The 20,869-nt window shown below is 34.4% G+C and overlaps 2 protein-coding genes across 9 annotated transcripts; both read right to left on the bottom strand.

Moving 5' to 3' along the window:
- Window positions 1-15,254: 15,254 nt before the first annotated feature.
- LOC112715730 (uncharacterized) lies at window positions 15,255-20,465 on the bottom strand. 8 transcript variants are annotated; one of them, XM_072205016.1, is made up of 9 exons: window positions 19,947-20,465; window positions 19,392-19,535; window positions 18,917-19,282; window positions 18,268-18,470; window positions 17,232-17,447; window positions 16,755-16,946; window positions 16,127-16,261; window positions 15,949-16,043; window positions 15,255-15,737 (listed from the first exon to the last, which is right to left on the bottom strand). In XM_072205016.1, the coding sequence occupies exons 2-4, from the start codon at window positions 19,449-19,451 to the stop codon at window positions 18,441-18,443; spliced, it is 456 nt and encodes a 151-aa protein (XP_072061117.1). In that variant the 5' UTR covers window positions 19,452-19,535; window positions 19,947-20,465; the 3' UTR covers window positions 15,255-15,737; window positions 15,949-16,043; window positions 16,127-16,261; window positions 16,755-16,946; window positions 17,232-17,447; window positions 18,268-18,440. The 8 variants fall into 8 exon arrangements, with proteins under 8 accessions (XP_072061117.1, XP_072061113.1, XP_072061116.1 ...); XM_072205012.1 differs by having other exon boundaries at window positions 18,268-18,488; window positions 19,947-20,426; XM_072205015.1 differs by having other exon boundaries at window positions 16,127-16,232; window positions 18,268-18,488; window positions 19,947-20,426.
- On the bottom strand, window positions 15,957-18,374 carry LOC140175675 (aldehyde dehydrogenase 22A1-like). Its single transcript, XM_072204208.1, has 7 exons — window positions 18,268-18,374; window positions 17,785-17,812; window positions 17,232-17,447; window positions 16,844-16,946; window positions 16,755-16,771; window positions 16,127-16,261; window positions 15,957-16,043 (listed from the first exon to the last, which is right to left on the bottom strand). Exons 1-7 carry the CDS (start codon window positions 18,372-18,374, stop codon window positions 15,957-15,959), a joined length of 693 nt encoding a protein of 230 aa, XP_072060309.1.
- Window positions 20,466-20,869: the final 404 nt, after the last annotated feature.

Below are 20,869 nucleotides of genomic sequence, written 5' to 3'. Positions count from 1 at the left end.
GGTGGTGAAAGAACAGCTACAAAGGTCCTTCAGAACGGGTTTTACTGGCCGACTATCTTTAGGGACTCAAGAGCATTTGTAAAGCACTGTGACAGATGTGAAAAAGCCACGAATCTCCCTGCCAACCATGAAATGCCACAGCAGGGGATCCTTGAGGTTGAGTTATTTAATGTGTGGGGTATTGATTTCATGGGACCTTTCCCACCCTCACATTCAAACAACTATATTCTAGTGGTAGTTGACTATGTGTCCAAGTGGGTGGAAGCTGTGGTTTTGCCCACCAATGATGCCAAAGTGGTAATGAGCTTTCTTCAGAGATATATCTTTAGCCGGTTTGGTGTCCCAAGGACACTCATTAGTGATGGAGGAAGCCATTTCTGCAACAGGCAGTTGGACTCTCTTCTGCAAAGATATGGAGTCCGTCATAAAGTGGCAACCCCCTATCACCCTCAGACAAGTGGATAGGTTGAAGTTTCCAACAGGGAACTTAAGAGGATTCTAGAGAAGACCGTTAGTGTTTCAAGAAAGGACTGGTCTAGGAAGCTTGATGATGCTCTCTGGGCATACCGGACAGTGTACAAGACTCCCATTGGTATGTCCCCTTATCAGTTGGTCTATGGAAAAGCCTGTCACTTGCCAGTTGAGTTGGAGCATAAAGCTTACTGGCCAATTAGGTATCTGAATCTTGATTCAGAAGCTGCAGGAATCAAGCGAATGCTTCAGTTGAATGAGTTTGATGAATTCAGATATTCAGCCTATGAGAATGCCAAGCTCTATAAGGAGAGAACCAAGCTACTTCATGACAAAAAGATTGCCATCAAAGTCTTTGAGCTAGGACAAAGAGTGCTTCTATATGATTCAAGGCTCAAATTCTTTCCCAGGAAGCTAAAATCCCGATGGTCAGGACCGTTTGTGGTTACCAGAGCTTCACCATATGATCATGTGGAAATACAAGAAGAGAATTCTGAAAGAAAATTTACAGTGAATGGCCAGAGGTTGAAGCACTATCTTGGAGGCGAGATTGATCGCCAGAGGTCTACTCATCTGCTGAACTAGCAGAGCTGACCGTCAAGCTAGTGACGTAAAAGAAGCGCTTATCGGGAGGCAACCCGATAAATTCATATCCTTAGCTATTTTTCTTAGTAGTAGTTTTTCTTTTTTTATTTTTATTGAGTTTTTACTGTTTCTCTGATCATGCAGCTATGTTATTCCAGGAACCGAACACCTCAAAAAAAAAAAAAGGAGAGCCCACGACGCGCAAGCATCACTGACGCGAACGCGTCATTCATGTGTGCGTGAAAAAAAATTTGACAGAGAGTTGTGCGGGAGTGGCGCTGGACCCATGCTTGGCGCACAAACATGACCGCGAGTACGCGTAACCCATGCGTGCGCGTCGTTTGCACTTATCGCCATCCACGCGTGCACATTATTGACGCATACGCGTGACCTGCAAAATCGACGTAAAAGAGTGTTTGGGTAGAGAGTTGTGCTGGCTTGGGGTTGGAAGCGTGCTAGAGGCACAAATTTACTCACGCGTACGTAAAGTGGAGTGTTAAGTGCTTTAATTCTGAAAGATGTCTCATGTATTGCCCACTGAGCTTGAAATCAAAAAGAAAGAAGAATAGATGTAGTGCATGAGAAATTGAGTTAATTTTAAGAGTAGTCTTATTTACTTAAATGTGGTGGTATTAATTGTAATTATGAATGCATGATATGAACAGTGCATATTTAAATTTGAATCAAGGGATGTTGATGTATAAGGAACAGGAATTTAGAGAATTATTATGACTTCTCTGAAATAAACAAAAATTTAATCCTTGAAGCAAAAGAAACAGCAAAATAAATAAATAAATAAATAAATAAGAAGCAAGGTCCAAGGCTTTGAACATCAATGACTAGGGAGGTCAAACATGATTAAAATCTCAAAGAGTTGTTTTCCTAGTCATATGCTTGTGGTGTGATTGTGTCAAGTAATCCTTGAGACAGAACACTTAGAGTCGAGACCAAGTGCGTTTAACAGAGTATGCCAAAGGCTTTGAGCACCACTGTTTGGGAGTAACTAAAAGAAAAATCAGGACTCAAAGAGAGTCCCCCAGTTAAGTGCTTGTGGTGTTTCTGTGTCAAGTAATCCTTGAGACAAAATATTTAAAGTCACGACTAGGCTCAAGGTGCAAAGCACCAAAGAAAAAAAATAAATTAAAGTCAATTTTGATGTGTTCAAAGATTAAACTGAAATGTAAAGATCAGAGAATTCATATAATTATCCGGATTCTAATTCCGAATGACAATGACATCCTCCTTATTCAAAGGAGAGTGAGATGCCAAACCTATCCAGGATTACAGTTATAAACCCTACTATAAAAAGAGACATGAGCTTAATCGAACTCTCATTCTCATGCAAATTCACATCCTAAGCCTATGTTAGTTTTGGTTGCTCGAGGACAAGCAACAGTTCAAATTTGCATCTGATTTGTTGAGTTTAATCAAGAATTAATTATATTTTAGCCACTATGGATGCTATTTTGAGTATTGTGCAATACTGTTTTTTTTAGGTAGCATTTTGGCTAGATTTGATGGAGTTTCTGCAGTATAAGAATAAAAGGAGATGGCAGAGAGGAGCGATGCGTACGCGTGATTTGGAGCTTTCCATGGCGACGCGTGCGCGTGACTGACGCGTACGCGTGATTTGAAGAATTGCACAGCGACGCGTCCGCGTGACTTGCGAAGAAGACCAGCGACGAGTACGGGTGACTGACGCGTACGCGTGACATGCGCCACGTGCAGAAAATGCAGAAAAATGCTGGGGGCAATTTCTGGGCTATTTTGACCCAGTTTCCAGCCCAGAAAACACATATTAGAAGCTGCAGAATGGACAAAGAAAGTGGTCCCCACCCATCAGCTGAAGACTTGTTAATTAATTCGAATTTAAATTCAAATCTTATTTTTAGGAAAAGAGATTATTTTATTTTTAGATAGATTTTAAATTAATTAGGATTAATTATAAAAGGAATGCCAACAGGGTTATTCCAACACAACATTATTCCATTCCAATTTACAATCCTAGTTTTTTACTCTGAACCATGAGCAACTAATCCTCCATTGTTAAGGTTAGGAGCTCTGTCTATTTGTATGGATTGATTCGTTTGATCTTTCTAATTTAATCCATGTTTTGATTTATATCTCAATAATTGTTTTCGTTCTTTATTTTATGAATTTAGGTGGAACGGAAGTATGACCCATGTTCTAATTGAGTTCTTGTAAAACTTGAAAAAGCTCTTTACTTGAACAACAGCTTGAAAACATATTATCCTGAATTTCTAATTGTTTGTATTTAACGGAATAAGTGACATATAATCCCCTTATTTTTGGATAATTAGGATTCTTGTGGCATATAAACTAGAATTTGATCATCACCTTCTAATTGGAATTAATTGACCAAGGAATTGGCAGTTAATGAATTTTAGAGGATACTATGAAGGTCTAAGGAATTAGGGTCTAGTCACATATAGTTTGCCATGAATTAAATCTTGCATAATTAAATTAGTTAGTAAAAAAAGTTAATCCGGAAAAATAGATAACTCTGAAGCCTTAACTATCTTCTCCATATTTTATTCCCAACTTATTTATTTGTCTATCCTTTTGATATTCTGAGTTCGAACTTAAACCTTTTGAATATCTCAAAACCCTTTTCTGCTTGTCTAACTAAGCCTATCACTCAATAACTGTTGCTTAATCCATCAATCCTCGTGGGATCGACCCTTACTCACGTAAGGTATTACTTGGTACGACCCGGTGCACTTGCTGGTTAGTTTGTGGTTAGAAATAACGCACAAGTAGCCATTGACAACGGTGATCCCCTAACATACAGCTTGCCATGGAAAGAAGTACGCATGACTGGATGAAAGCAGTAAGAAAGCAGGGATTCAAAAGGAACAAAGCATCTCCATATGCTTATCTGAAATTTCTACCAATGAATTACATAAGTATCTCTATTCTATTTTATGTTTTATCTGTCTTTTAATTATCAAAACCCCATAACCAATTGAATATGCCTGACTAAGATTTACAAGATGACCATAGCTTGCTTCAAGCCGACAATCTCCGTGGGATCGACCCTTACTCACGTAAGATATTACTTGGATAGAGCAACTAAATTAAGATGAAAATAATGAGATTTGGGATGACTCTGTGTGGCTAGAACGATCGAGATGTGTGTGTGGATAGAATGGTCGAGAGGGCAAGATTTGGGTGCGATCCCACTTGCTTGTTAACTTGAAAAATGTATTCGGATGGCAAGTTGAGGACGAAAGATTCCTCTCTTATCATGATGAGGGTATGGGGAAAGTGGAAAGGCACTCTCCTTCGTATTATTTTCCCCACATTCTTCTCTGGTCGCAAGGTAGAAATACATTCTCATTCGATGTGGAAAGGCACTCTCCTTCTTATATCCTCCAGGAGAAGGTGGAAAGACACACTCCTTTGATGTGGAAAGGCACTCTCCTTCGTTTATGATCCTCCTGGAGATGCGCAAGCTAGAGACCAATGTCTGAGTTAGCTACTGGATGTGTCGAGTTTTGGCAGTTTAACCGACACGTGAGTTCACGGCCAGTAGGACAGACATGCAACATGTTGCATTTGTTTACTTTGTTTGGATGTACATAATTATTTTGGTTTGCCTATCTGATAAATTCTGTTTAACGGATAACTGTGATACTTGATGTAACTGTTGTTTAAATGTGATTGCCTTGTATTTGCTTGTGTTTATGATTATCTTTCTGTTTTGAGTACCTTAGTGGTGGACGGGTGATAATGTTGATTTTATTTTAATGGGCCAGAGGACGGGTTGAGTTTATTTTGGCCAAAGGCCGAGCTAGTTTGATTTGGGCCATAGGTCATGGCTGGTTGGGTTAGTGGTAAGGGTTAGAGTTGAATGAGACAGTGAGTGGATTGTAATTTGAGAGATTAAGTTAGGATTGAGTTAGAACCTTAAGGACTTTAGATATCTATCCCTGCTTATGGTTTCTGTTTTAGTTCCTTAAGAATTATAACCGATGTGTCGGCGTTCTAGGATTGCCTCTGGCTTTCCTGGGATCTTATTTATTATATATATGGGCACCTTAACCATACTGAGAACCCCGATTCTAATCCCATATAATATTGTTATTTTTCAGATGCAGGTTGAGAAGTACCACTCTATATTCTGGAGACTCTAATAAAGCGAAGAACTCTTGGGTGCTTAGGGGGGTATTTTTGCTTATGTTTATATACGTATATGAATTCTCCACCTTGTATTTTATGTTTGTCCCTCTTAGAGGTTGACTCGGAGAAACACATTTTTATTTTTTTATGCTTTGGGTTATTTTGGGATTTTCTCATATATATGTATATATACTTATATGCTCTGGCCGGTTTATCTTCGCGAGCCGCGTTGGGAGCTTTGTTAAATATATCTTTGCTGTTTTACTTTTATCCTACCCAATTTACATTTATCGTCCACGTGAGCATTATGACTTTTGTTTTAAACTTTTCTTCAAAGACTCCTAGATAAAAATAATTCTTCACTTATATTATATTATATAATTTTACTTTTTAGAGGTCGTAATACTTTGCCTCCTTAGTTATATGACTTAAGCATAAGACTTCGTGTGGTAGGTTGTTACATTATGGTATTAGAGCAGTTCGTTTCCGTAGTGCCTGAGGAATGGACTGACTATGCTTCTGAGTATACTCTGGATGTATGTACATGCTAATTAGGATATCTAATTGATATAAGTGGCATGAATATTCGTGAGCATGCATTTGAGACTCTAAAGCACTAAACTTGAGATATTGAGACTGATCACCTTAATATCAATTATTTGGTGTGAACAGGGACCAAATGTCGCCTCGCGGATCTGAGCGAGGTACCCAGAAGGAAAATCTTAAGACCGAACCAATTCAAGGATGTCGAGATGGAAGCTCGGGTACTGGTACAGGCAATATAGGTCAATACTATAGGTTTATGACCCTTACTGATTTCCTCAAGAGTGGTCCACCTCAATTTAATAAAAATGCTAATGTGTTGGAAACTGATCAGTGGTTTCGAGACGTGGATAGGTTTTTTTACACTCAGCATATTCCTGAAGTACAGTTAGTGGAAATAGTTATGTCATACCTTGCAGGTGGAGTTAACAGATGTCCCTTGGAAAAGATTCAAGATGGAGTTTTACGGAAAATATTTTTTGCATGCACTTCGCACTGCAAAGGAGTTGGAGTTAACGCAGCTGAAGCAAAAGGATATGTCCGTTGCTGACTATACCTGAGAATTCGATAACCTGTGCCGTTTCTCAAAGGCTTGTCAAGGAAATCCAGCCGACTATGAGGAGTGGAGGTGTGCTTAGTATGAGAAAGGACTTAGGAGAGATATCTTTAACTATGTGTATCCGCAAAGGCTAACAAATTTCACTGAATTGGCTAAGAAGAGCAAGTTCGCAGAAGATTGCTCCATGAAATGGGCGATGCAGCAGGAAGGCTATGAAGAGACTACTCTAGACGAGCCGCATAGGGCCGGATTGAGAATGTATTTCCGATATGGAGTACCGGGACACATGTCTAGGGATGGTCCGCGTGGGAGAGCCACAGGTGCAGGATGGCCGCAACAAGATTGAGGTAAGTGTGAGACCAAACACGTAAGTTGGATTTATTTTGCTTGGAGCTGGAACTTCGCATATGAGTTGAAAGTTTAGGACTGATAATATCAGACGTCGTGTTGAGTTGGGATTCAAACTAGGAATTGAGGCCAAGGAGAATGTTTCCCACCGCTTTTGTTACTAACCGGAATTTTCGAGGATGAAAATTTCTGTTGGGGGTAGAATGTAAAGCCTGAGTAATTAGTAAGTAATTAGTTAATAAATTAATTATTAATCAAAGTGATTAGAAAATGGGATTTGATAGTTTAATTTGATAGAGAAAATTAAAACGAGAATTTTGACACTAATTTTAAAGTATTTGGTCTAACATTGGGCCAAACGAGCCGAACCGGATGAACCGGGCCCAATCCAACCCAGCCATTTAATCAAGCTCAGCTTCCCTTGCTCCCCCTTCATTCTAAAAACACGCTGGAAACATGTTTGGAAAGAGGAAGAACAAGAAACAACACCAAACCCTCACCTACAAAATCAAACCTCCATAACTTTTGATCAGGAGCTCCGATTGCCGCACCGTTTGTGGCCACGCATCAAGCTCTACGATTCTATCAGATCAATTTCATATGTAAGCTTCATCTCTCATCTCAGCCTCACCTTCTCTTGGAAATTCGAATATTGGGGCTTTAGTTATTGAAATTTTGATGTCTTGATGTTTAGGCTCAAATTAGCTTGAGAAATTTGTGGGCCTTTGCTCAATCAAGATATATATAAGGTGAGGATTCCCAAATTCTATAAATTCTAGTTTATATGAGTTTGGGTATTGAAATTTGGGTGTGATACATGTGAATTAGGCTTGTATATGTATATGTTGAAGTTGATTGAGTACATTGGAGGCTTGATGAAAGATTGGTGCTAAAACTTTATTGAATATGGACTTGTGGGGGCTGTGTGTGTGACCTTGGTGAGTTGTCTCGGTAAAAATGTGGAAATTGGCCAAGGTATGATTTTGGTTTCTTGAATTTAATATATAATGTTTTGTGAATACTTAGGCTAAACGACCTAGGATAAGTTGAATTATGAATTTTGAAGCTTGAATGTTAGTATAGTTGATAAAGAATGGTGAATTGATGAGGTATGATAGATTGAATATTTGTGATATGAATGTGGTTACTTTAGTGAGACTAGTTCCTTGATGACGACGTTGATAGTGATACGTAATAACGTTGAATGATGATAATTGTAATAAGTATGATTGTAAAGTGTTATGAATAAAACTAGTCAAATTGAGATATGATTGGATATGAAGAATGTGGGGCTGTATGGTTGTAAAATAGTGTGTTTTAGTGTAGGTTATGGCTGTGATTATTTATTTGATTGATTTTTCTTGAATTATTTGAAAAGGTTTAATGTTGAAATTTAGTTTAATTTTGGAAATGTTTGATTTTAGAAAAGATTCAAAACTGGAATTCGGTTTGATTTTGGAAAGGTTTTGATATTTGAAGCTAGTTAGGAACGGGTTGGAAAATGTGGTTTTGATGGGACCCATAAGGGTGGCATAGTCTGAATTTTAGAGGAGATGCTGCTCAAATTTTTATAAAGTTAGAGACTTCGTTTAAAATGGTTATTTAGAAAGAGTTAGATTTTTAAGGATTTTATAAGTTGATTTTTGCAGTTATTAAGAAATGGGTTACGTTTTGGAGTTTGATTTATTTAGAAACGAATGAGTTATGTTTTGAATATGAATTTTGAAGAAAGTAATAAGAGGATTTGAGCTAGGAAGGTAATGCAACTTGGAAGTGAAGGATGTTATAGAGTAACTGAATTGAGATGAAAATGATGAGATATGGGATGACTCTGTGTGGCCGAAACGGTCGAGATGTGTGTGTGGCCGGAATGGTCAAGAGGGCAAGATTTGGGTGCGATCCCATTTGCTCGTTAACTTGAAAAATGTATTCGGATGGCAAGTTGAGGACGGAAGATTCATCTCTTGTCGTGATGAGGGTGTGGGAAAAGTGGAAAGGCACTCTCCTTCGTATTGTTTCCCCTACATTCTTCTCTGGTTGCAAGGTAGAAAGACATGCTCCTTCGATGTGGAAAGGCACTCTCCTTCTTATATCCTCCAGGAGAAGGTGGAAAGACACACTCCTTCGATGTAGAAAGACACTTTCCTTTGTTTATGATCCTTCTGGAGATACGCAACCTAGAGACCAAAGTCTGAGTTAGCTACCGAATGTGTCGGGTTATGACAGTTTAAACGACACGTGAGCTCACGGCCGTTAGGACAAGCATGCATCATATTGCATTTGTTTACTTTGTTTGGGTGTGCATAATTGGTTTGGTTTGCCTATCTGATAAATTCTGTTTAACTGATAACTGTGATACTTGCTGTAACTATTCTTTAAATGTGCTTGCCTTGTATTCGCTTGTGTTTGTGATTGTCTTTCTGTTTTGAGTACCTTGGTGGTGGACGGGTGATAATGTTAATTTTTTTTGTAATGGGCGAGAGGCCGGGTTGAGTTTATTTGGGCCAGAGGCCGAGCTGGTTTGATTTGGACCATAGGCCGTGACTGGTTGGGTCAATAGTAAGGGTTAGAGTTGAATGAGATAGTGAGTGGATTGTAATTTGAGAGATTAAGTTAGGATTGAGTTAGAACCTTAAGGACCTTAGATATCTACCCGTGCTTATGGTTTCTGTTTTAGTTCCTTAAGAATTATAACCGATGTGTCGGCGTTCTAGGATTTCCTCTGACTTTCCTGTGACCTTATTTATTATATATGTGGGCACCTTAACCATACTGAGAACTCCTGGTTCTCATCCCATACAATATTGTTGTTTTTCAGATGCAGGTTGAGAAGTACCACTCTGTATTCTGGAGACTCTAATAAAGCGAAGAACTCTTGGGGGCTCAGGGGGGTATTTTCGCTTATGTTTATATACGTATATGGATTCTTTACCTTGTATTTTATGTTTGTCCCTTTTAGAGGTTGACTCGGAAAAACAAGTTGTCATTTTTTTTATGCTTTGGGTCATTTTAGGATTTTCTCATATATATGTATATATATACTTATATGCTTTGGCCGGTTTATCTTCGCGAGCCGAGTTGGAAGCTTTGTTAAATATATTTTTGCCATTTTATTCTTATCCTACCCAGTTTACGTTTATCGTCCATGTGAGCATTACGACTTTTGTTTTAAACTTTTTTTCAAAGGCTCATAGATAAAAATAATTCTTCACTTATATTATATTATATAATTTTATTTTTTAGAGGTTATAATACCTTGTCTTATTAATTTTATGACTTAAGTATAAGACTCTGTGTGGTAGAGTGTTAATTTTACAATTCTAAAATGCCCCCTGATAATATCTGTATTTTAAATCCTCCCATAAAACAACAACAACGTTATTTCACATTACACTCATCAATTCCAGGACTGAGAAATGTTGATCCAAGAAACAATGAAATCATTACATCTTTCTAATGCTTCAAATTCAACTTCATTTTTCTCAAATTTTCATATAGTTCCATCAATGAATTTATGTTTATTTTTCTATTTTAGGGCAAATAACATGATATAACTCCAACTGTTGTAGTTATCAGGTGTAAAGATCTCTGATGTGATAGGTGTACCTGAATTTTCTCCAGGATAAATGAAATAGGGGCTTCATGGATTTTGCATAGGGCTCATGTTGTTCTTCGCCAATTGAGATTGGAGATTCATCAATTGATTCAGAAGGTTTGCTAATGTGTGCACGTCCATCTGATCTATGTTGCTCTGATGGTTGGACCATCCAAAAATTTGTTCATCATTTCTGTCATTGCTGAGAGATCAATGAATCCAGAATAATAAGGGATTCAAAACTTCTTACTTAGAATTCATTAATTGGAACAGTTGTATTATTCACTAATATTAATTTCACAAATTAACTTCTCATCAAACACTGTGGTATGAATTTTAAGGAAGAGGAATATAAAAGGAGAAGATTGAGATTTAGAGAAGATCGAGATTTGATGAAGGATATGTGAGAGAGGAAGAATTGTGAAGTGAAACAAGGCAGTGGAAATTCATGGAACTGAATGACAGTTGCTTTGAATTGATTTTCTAAGTTTAATGCTCTCTATGCTCACCGCACCACGTACAAAATCTATGTTCTGAGCTTGTTCAAGTTTTAGCTATGATGATGGAAGAGAGTGAGAACAGTGGAGAGGAGAGAGTAAATGTAAATTTCTTAATTCTTATTGTACAATGTACATTGCAAATGAATTGGAAAAAATCTACAATTGAGTTAAGTAGCACCTTATATTACCCTGTTACAATCAATCTCAACTACTAATTAAATAATAGAATAACAAACTTAATACACTGCCCATGTCTCTAACTAATAACTAACTCCTACTATAACGAGTAAATACCAATAAACTAATACACCTGCCCACAATTTTTAGATTCAATTATAAGCAGTTTCAACTTTGATTTAATACTTGGTGCCTTGGTGGTGCTTCTCATAAAATCCATCGTTTTAAATATATTAAGTCGTTATTGACTGAACCTGACTCTTGTATCGTGCTCTATACTATACCTTGTTATTGGGGGTGCTTTTTCTTCGGATGATTCACATAATAATTCTTTCTTTCGACAGTAAAATAAAATACTAATATCAATTATTTATTTGACAAATAGTCAATAAGCATATGGCAATTATAACAATTACTTTTAGGCCCCAGTCAAAGCGGAGCTAGATAAAATATTAGAGGGGGACAAAAATATTTATACAATAAACTAAGTCTAAAATAAAATTTTAAGATGGCTAAACTGAAATTTACATATGATTTACATGTAAAAAATTAAAATTAGGAGAGGCCATCACCCCCCTTTCCCACCACCTAGCTCCACCCCTGGCCCAGTAACGGAGCTTAAACAGAAATTTTGAGGGCCAATATACAATCTGAAAAATAAAAAATAATATGTTATATTTTTATTTTAGTTATAAAAAAAATATTAAACCAAACATATTGAAATTGTTTTGAATAGTTTATACCAAATAAATAATAATTATTTAAATATTTTTTATATTGATGTTATTTATCATAACATCTTTTAATTTCATCTTTTTTTTTGTTTGGGTGATATTTCTAAAATTAAAACTAACTATTTCTAGAATTTCATTCTAAAAAAATAAGATCAAACAAATAATATCAAATATATTAATTAGTTATGATTATTTGAACCTTTAAAGGTTATATACTTGCATTGAATCACTTTTTTCATGATTTATTAGAGTAGTAGAACTTTCAAATTTCAATAGATGTTGATATTATAGATTATATATTTTTCTTTTTTGAACATTAGCCTTTCTCTTAAAAAAGATATAATTCTTTGATTTTTATCATTATATTTGTAAAAAAATTAGAATATATAAAATATTAAATATGTAAAAAAAATTGTCATTACAATGATAAATATTAAAAATTATAATATATGCTAATTGATAATTTAAATTTTTTATTGATAAAAAAATTCAATTAAAAAAATAGAAAAATATAAAATAATATTAAAATAAATTGATAAAAAAATTATCTAATTTTTTAAAGATAATACATGAAATTATAATTGTTTGAAATTTAGCTTAAAACTTAAAAGATTGAAACTTTGAATATTATAACACTAATATTTATTGAATATCTTAATTTTCTATCTAAAAAATTAAGTTAAAGAATTAATAAAATTTAAAATAACATTAAATTAAATTATTGTCAAAAATTAATTATCAAAATTTATTATAGTTCAATATATTAGTTTTTTTCTTCAATTTATAAAATTTCAATTAGGTAAAAAAAACCAAAATTCAAAGTTTATTATATCAAATTTGAAATAAAATGTACTAAGTGAATGGATTATGTGAGTTTTAAATACACATAAATAACTTTACTGAAAAAATAGACAATCAAATTAACTAAATAATATACTTAAAGAAGTATTATTCATTTTTATATAAAATATTTGGGAGCTATGGCCCATCTCCCATGAAAAGCTCCGCCCCTACTTTTTGCATTGATAATTTTCGCTCCAATCAACGAGTTTGACTCTTTTTTATTACATAACAATGAAAGGCAGCTATCACCTTATTACATATAAATAAATAATTGTCCTCTTTATTAAAATTGATTCAGGGTTGATCAACTAATATATATTTTAAGACACACGTTAAGATTTTCATTAGTAAAAATTTTAAATTTTTTCAATAAATATATATTAAAAACTTATATTTTATTTATTTGCATATTATAAAATTAATTAATATATTTAACATGTGTCTTAACTAGAGTTAAAAGTGAGCCGAGCTGAGTTGAGTTAAACCAAACTCAAGTTTGACTCATGAAAATTAAGCTTGACTCACAGCTCGACTCATTAACAATCAAGCTTATTTCGTAAGCTCAAGCTCGACTCAACGAAAGCTCACGAGTTGGCTCAAATAATAGGAACATAATCTATAATTCTATATCAATAAATTATAACTTATATATATTAAAAAATATTAAAAAAATAAATTTAATATATTGTCTATCTATCAATTATAAATTTTTTATTTATGTCCTACATCAAAAAATTATATAAAAAAAACTATAAAATTCTAAACAATTAAGAACATTAAGATATATGTAAAATTATATACTACTATTATATATATATATATATATATATATATATATATATTAAATTATTAATACTCATATTCTATATGCTTTTAATCTGTACTTTTAATATTATATATATAATTGAGTCAGTTCATGAACTAATGAGCTGAGTTTATCCAAATTCAAACTCGACTCATTTAATTTATGAGCTCAAATTCAAGTTCAAGCTCGACTCACTAGCTCACGAATTCAACTTATCGAGCTATTAATAAGTCGAATTCAAACTGATTCATGAGTTGGCTTGACTCACTTCCAACCCTAATCTTAACCAAACTTATTGAATGTGTGTGGTAATGCCCTCCTCAAGCAAAGAAATGGAGTTTAACTGCCGAAAGATGGATGCATTAGCACCAGCCAATTATAGCAAATTTCAAAATAGGTGTAGAAATAAAAAAACTAATGGTGTGTTGGTTTGGTCTATATTTTTATTTTTTACTTTTTAATTTTTAAATTTTGTTAAAAAAATAAAAATAATAAAATTTTATTTTTTATTTTTTATAAAATTTTAAAAATAAAAATAAAAAATAAATATAAACCAAATACATTCTAAAATATCAAATAATGAAATTCGAAGCTGTATAAAGTCATAAAATGTGTTGATGTATCTATGCCATGAGCTGGAAGACTATTTGTGTAGGATTATAAGTGTTTATAACACGCAGTAAAAGTAATAAAATAATTTTATTGATCTATTTTGTACTTAAAATTTTATTGAAATAAGATGGGTTAAATACCAATACCTAAGTACTCTAATGAATAAAAAATTTTCTCCTTCAATAGTACAAAGGTACTATGTGTATCCACACCGAAATTAATCCTTGTTGTCAATTTCTTGACCAATGAATTTAACAGAAAAATTTCTTATAATTCCTTGCACCGCAATTTTTCACTAAAAATTAGAATATTTGTGTATGTAGAGGTAGAAGAAAAAGTTAGGTTTTTTTCTTTTACCACATACATCTATATATAGTATGAGATTAGTAACTGATTTTAGGATTAAATCTTATGAATCAAATTACAACTTAATTTAAAATAGAATCAATTAGGATCTTATCCATATTTAAAACTCATCATAGAATAAATAATTAATTATTTAATATTTTCAATTATCATATTATTATATTCATGGTGCTAGCAAAGAATATAATACTATTCTATTTAAATTAATATAATTATTTATTTGATCAAATCAAAATAATAATTAAATAATTATTTACCAAGAATTAGAATACTCGTTAGTGTGTGACCCAATAAGTTCAATATTAACCGGGTAGTAAACTAGTCAACTAAATTTACTAATCAAGGTTGGCGTCTAGCAACACTCCTTGACGACCCGATAGTATGAAGTAATAGTATTTTTATTAAGAACCCAAGATGAACCAAAAATATAACTCTTTCCATCTTTTCAACTCTTGACTAATTTTTAGAGTACGGTCACAACTAGAAAATGGATTAATGCAGACAAATTTACAGACAGATTTAGTTTTTATTACAGACGAAATTTTGATTACCGATGAAATTAGCGACGGATTTTGTCCCTCTGTAAAATTTTCGTCGAAAATTATTTACCGACGAATTTTTTCTGTCAAAAAATTACCGACGAATTTTTACCAGTTACCGACGGATTTTTCCTCTGTAAATTCTCTATCCATTTCTCAAAGACGACGAACTTTTCGACGGATTTTCCGTCGGTAATTACAGACAAATTTTTCGACGAATTTTTCGTCGGTAATTACAGACAAATTTTCCGACAGATTTTCTGTTGGTAATTACAGACGAATTTTCCGATAGATTTTTTCTGTCTGTAATTTAAACCTTGGGAAATCATCTCACACTCTGATTACAGATAGAAAATCCGTCAGTAAAGTAAAATAGAATTTTTTTTATTTTTCCAATTACAAATAAACTTGTTTTCATACAAAATAAATATAAATTTAATATAAATTTTTATCTAATTTGTATTCGAATATTTATAATATTTCAAAAAATAGACAAATTCATCGTATTATCAAACTAAAAGAAAGGTACTATAAACAAGCAAGTCAATATAATTCAAAACATAAACAAAGTGTATTGATCATCAACTATAATTCCTTGTATATTGTTCAACCATACTAAAACTATCAGCTATAGTCTTCAGTGTCATCTTCATCCTCATCATCATCATAGTCCTCATCCGAAGACATTGAGGGTAGCGGCGGTGGCGGTGGTAGTAGAACTGCACTAGAACTACTTGACACTCTAACCTTCTCATAAGCCTCATTCTATCTCTTCTGTTTCAACTTTTTCTTCTTGACCTTTCCAATTGCCCGATCCAACTTTTCCAACTTCTTGGAAAAGATTGTTTGGGTGCAGATGGTGTTTTGCGTGTGAGCTTTGGCTGCTTTGTATCCTTTGATTTTCTCATCAATCAATTCTATGCATGAAAAAGTTGTTTAATTATTTCTAAGCATTTGTTTGAACCTTAATGGGTCTGATAAGCTATTTTTTCATGATAATGTATTGGTCAACTGTTGGAACTTCAAAATTGAAACAATTTGGTGTGTTAGATGCCAAGGTATGATTAGTCATTTCAACTTACTGCTGTTGGTAGAATTCTGCTTAGTAAGTACTTTTAAAACACTTACCAATGCTTTCAAACGGTCCCATCCCATATGCTGAGACCATATAATGCTTCAACTAGTGACTCCTGAAATTCGAAGGTATTTTCTGCTACAGGATACTAAGACAAAGAAGAAGCGCATGTCATTATGTAGCAAAGTGTGATAACATGTAAATGTATTATCAAAGGTTTCCCAGGCTGACCTGAATAGGCTTAGGTATCTTGTATGGCCACCATCTATCTTCAACAACAGCTTTTACAAGGCAGCATGCTCGCAAACCTTCTGCACCACCAAATCGTCCAAATCCACTGTGTTTGACACCCCCAAATGGGAGGGACTGAAAAATCAGAATGCATTTTTACTTCGGTAGAAATTTAAGAGAGGTAACCAAGATTGAGATAGGAATATATTCTAGCAGATTTTGCCAAAAAGAACTGCATAATATAGAAAGCTGAATAAAGAAACAACTCTTGTAATATTTATATTTATTTCTGCTTGGCAATAAGATGTGATATAGCAAAGTAGATATTAAAGTAAATCAGAAACAGTAAAGAGTTGTGTTTTTTTTGTCTTTCCTGTTGTAAAGAATAAATCAGAGGCTGGTTCCATCACCTAATTGGTAGAGTTCACCATTTTAAAACTTCTACCCAACTTTCTAATCAGAAAGCTATTATTCAATTGCATAAATCATATATATTATATTATATTGTGGTAGGCTCTCTCTAGCAGTTGGATGGATGTGAATATGTGATCAACAATGCATAGATCATATCATTACAAAGAGAAGTAGGCTTCCTTTGCACAAAGATGAAGATTTCCAGAAAAGTTACCTGATACATATGTGTTGCTACAAAATCATTAACAGCAGCAAAGGCATAATGTATCTGCGAAGCTATCTCTCTGGCATGGCTCTAATTGCCTGAGAAAACAGCACAGCCAAGCCCATATCTTGAGTCATTTGCAAGCTTGACAACCTCTTCATCAGAGCTGAATTTCATTATTGGCACGATTGGTCCAAATGTCTATATGTAATTGAAGTACAAAGATGAACTTAGTAAGCAGTTGCTCAAGCTTAAAACATAAGAATCTCAAATAAGTAAATGACATGAAACACAATAATGTAAATCTAAAATCTTCAATGCTTTTAGTCAAGATGCAACATTTCATATTTTTTTGTTGGTTAATATTTTACATAGATATGGAAGTATGGACCATCAGTAGGCATTTATAGACAACAAATATGATAAAAATGAGAGGGAAAAAAGAGCGTAATGTCATGGAGAAGAGACAATAGCTAGTTCTGCTACCTCTTCTTGCATCAATCTCATGGAGTGATTCACATTAACAATCACAGTTGGGGGGTAATACTGATCAACTGCATCTCCACCAATAGGCCCGAAACTTCCTCTTGCAACAATTTTAGCACGTTTATCTATAGCATCATTGACAAGGCCTTCAAGTTTTTCAGAATGCTCATGCATGCATAGAGCTCCCATGTCATACCTTCCAGCCAGTGGTGGACCCTGCAAGTAATCATTAACTGTGTGAGGCTTAAAAAACTGGGATAAAATACACTTAACATTCCTTGAAACCAAACTATAGCATTTACTATAGTTTACCCTTTCAGATATGATCCACACATATTAATAGGTCTTGGATTTTGTTCAAACTTTTCAATACAATAATAGGTAACAAAATCTTTTTAATTATCAACATAACCAAATCTTTAGGTTCAATGTCCAAGGCAATTTCAACTTTACTTTCTATGGCAACATGAATGAATTTTTCACCTATAAAAAGAACACTCTTATTACGAAGCAGAAAAAAATTAAAAAAAGATTCACATGTTCATGAACAAACCACACTGAAAGCAGCAAAGGCATAAAGCCTATATATGTCTCAAAGAACTATCATTGTTTTGCCATGATAATTTCATTATATGATGAGCTTAGAAGATATTTTTCACTTTTTTATAAAATATATATAATCAAGGAAACCATCAGGCAACTACCAATTAAGAACCATGGAACTATGAAAGCGTTGTGATTATAAAGTACAAGACTCATTAGAACAAAATGAAGTGTTAAAAAACTGAAAGAAGGACACCATCAAAACATTTCAAATTTCTAGACAGATTTCTGGACTTAAACAAATTCGTTTACCATCATATACAAATAAACTCAAGTGATGAGTAACATAATGAAAAATGAGTAGCAATTCAATTAAGTAGGGCCCTTCTGTGGCAGTGGGGTGGTACTGAAAAAAAAATCTTTCAAGTGATTACAACACAAGCAATGAATCTTTGGCTCAACATGAACAATATAAAGCTAAAAATATACAAACCTGAAAAATGACAATAGCTGCTTAAACGCATCTTCTAGTTTAGAGATATCTTCAGCAATCAAATTATTTTCATTGAATACAATGGAATCACTAACTGTAAAGTCCATTCTACTGCCAAAAAACTCAATGCTGCTTCTCAGTCTCCCACTTCCTTCATGCTTGCTTTGCAAGTCTTAATGCCCTTTATGTATTTCTGCCTCTGCCTGCATATATATTGGTCCCTTCATAAGAGAACTTTCTCAGAAGTCAAGTCATATATATATATATATATATATTGGTCCCTTCCTGTATTTTAACTTGTCAATTTAAAAAGGATCATAAAAGAAATGTGTATAAGAAACATATATATTTATCAAATCTTACAAAACAGAAGTCCCTTAGCTTTCTTCTAGTTAAATCAGTTTTTAAGTTCAGTGGCTATGAACATTATTTCACTGCTCGTCTTCAAAAGCTCAGCTAAACATAATCATTTTGCCTTGCCATTCATCCACTCATGTTTGTCATTGTTAAAGGTTTAATTTGTCAGAACTTGCAAACTTAAAGCTTTATGAGCTTCAATTTGAGGGACATGATATCAAATTCAATTGTGGCTTCTAATTAAATTGATTGTTCACTTGAAGATAAATGGCAGAAGAATATAGAAACTTACTTGGCTACCCTTCTGCACAAGGCTGGCAATATCTTCCAAGATTGGCTTAGCAAGGCACTCTAATTCGGCGGATTCCTCAGTAGAATCAAGTTCCCTCTCCTTTTCATCATTCAGCTGCAGTGGTAGAGTGCCACACACATCTGATTCCAAAGGCATAGAATCCAAGTCAGAAGCCGAACCGGTTGCGCTTTCAGTTCTAGCTAAGGGCAGCTTCCTAACAACACTAAGTATCCTTGTGACTTTGAGCAAGGTCTCTTTGGTATCTCTTGAAGTCTGAGCCAGCACATCGAACCTAAAGAAACATTCTAGAGACACCACCAATTTGGCAAGTTCATCTTGGTACTGAAATTTATATCCTTCCCAAACCTGTTTCATGAATTAAAGGGAAAATCATACTAGTCTAGAAACAATAACAAGTCCAGAGCTTATATGACAGAGCTTAATTGAAGATGGTGACAGGATAATTTTGACTAACCAAAAATGCAGTCTCATTATACGACCTTAGAACAGTAACCACAGCCAAATCAACGATCATCAATGACTCCAAGAGCCTCCAATTTTCCAGATTCAAGCCAAATCAAATGCAGAATTTTCACTACTCAGCAACAATTCAGCAAAGCTAGCAGCAGAAAATTCAATAATCACATATCTCCAATTTTGGAATTCAGATTCAGAATATAAAATTGCAGAATTAGAGTCTACAACAGCAAAAGCTTCAGAATCAGCAAGGAATCCAAAACTTACAGAAGAAGTTCACATCAAAGGAGAAGAATGAGACTCATCATATTACAATTTTACATTTTAACCTCAACAACAAACAAAATCAACAGAGCTGGCAGATCGAGCAATAATTCAGCATTCATCTTTGTCTATTTATGCAGAAAACGGAGAAGAAGCCACAGATTTGGCTGAAGAAAAAGAATTAGCTTTCAATTTTGAATTTCAACCAGTATAATCAAGAGCAATTTCAGTTCGAGCAGGATTCCAAAATTCAATTCTAAAACTGCAATCAAAATTTGGAGAAGAATACCTAGATCTACATTTGGTGCATTTGGAGGAAACAGCTCGGGCCGAGCTCAGGAGGAAGTTGCCATCCAGGGCGGCGGAGTAACAGCGGAGGGGTTGAATCGCCCACCACCAAAGCCACCTTACTCGTTTTACAAAGGCTGTGGTTGGCTGGGCGACAACCAGCGGTGCCATCGCAAAGTTGGAGGGAGATGACACCGTGCATGAAGGAGGCGGATGGGCCCAGAGCGGTGAGAACGACGACGACACGACTACCTCCGCAAACACCAGAGGCAGGGATCTTCCCTGAAGGATGAGTGCAGTTATTCCTGAACCGGTGGATGAGGATAACCAGCGAATGGCCATTGCTGAGGTCAGTGATGAGATTGTGCGATGCAAGCGGCGGCGGCAGCGGTGAAAGAAGCTCGTGGACGGTCAGAGAGCGTGGACGGAGAGAGAAAGAAGCTCTTGACTTGTGTGGAGAGTGAATGGAGCTCGAGAGATTAGGGTGTAAGTTAGGGTTAGCTCAATGTTTTCTGTCCGTAATAATTTACTAAAACACAGCGTTTTATTTATTTAATTACAGATGAATTTTTTATCTGTAATAATTTTTTATGAAAAAATTAATTTTACTGACAAAATTATCGACGGATTTTGTTTTCTATCTGTAATTTGTGCTAATTTATTTTTTTGTTTTTTGACAAAAAATTCTTTAAAATTTCGTCTGAATTTCCATGTGATAAAATCTGTCAGAAATATTCGTCTGTAATAACTAATTTTCTAGTAGTGGATTTGATTGTCAAACTCTAACTTGTTACCATTATTATAATGAATTATGAATGACTTAAGAAACTCATTTCTTAATTTATTCAAACTCCTTGGTCAAGGCATTATTTATTTTATTCATTATAATCGTAGAGTTCAAACTCATTACTATAGTTCATGGAT

The sequence above is a fragment of the Arachis hypogaea genome, chromosome 10 (assembly GCF_003086295.3).
Source record: "Arachis hypogaea cultivar Tifrunner chromosome 10, arahy.Tifrunner.gnm2.J5K5, whole genome shotgun sequence".
Taxonomy (NCBI): Eukaryota; Viridiplantae; Streptophyta; class Magnoliopsida; order Fabales; family Fabaceae; genus Arachis; species Arachis hypogaea.
The sequence above is the reverse complement of the archived record's forward strand: the minus strand, read 5'-3'. Positions and strand labels throughout refer to the sequence as shown.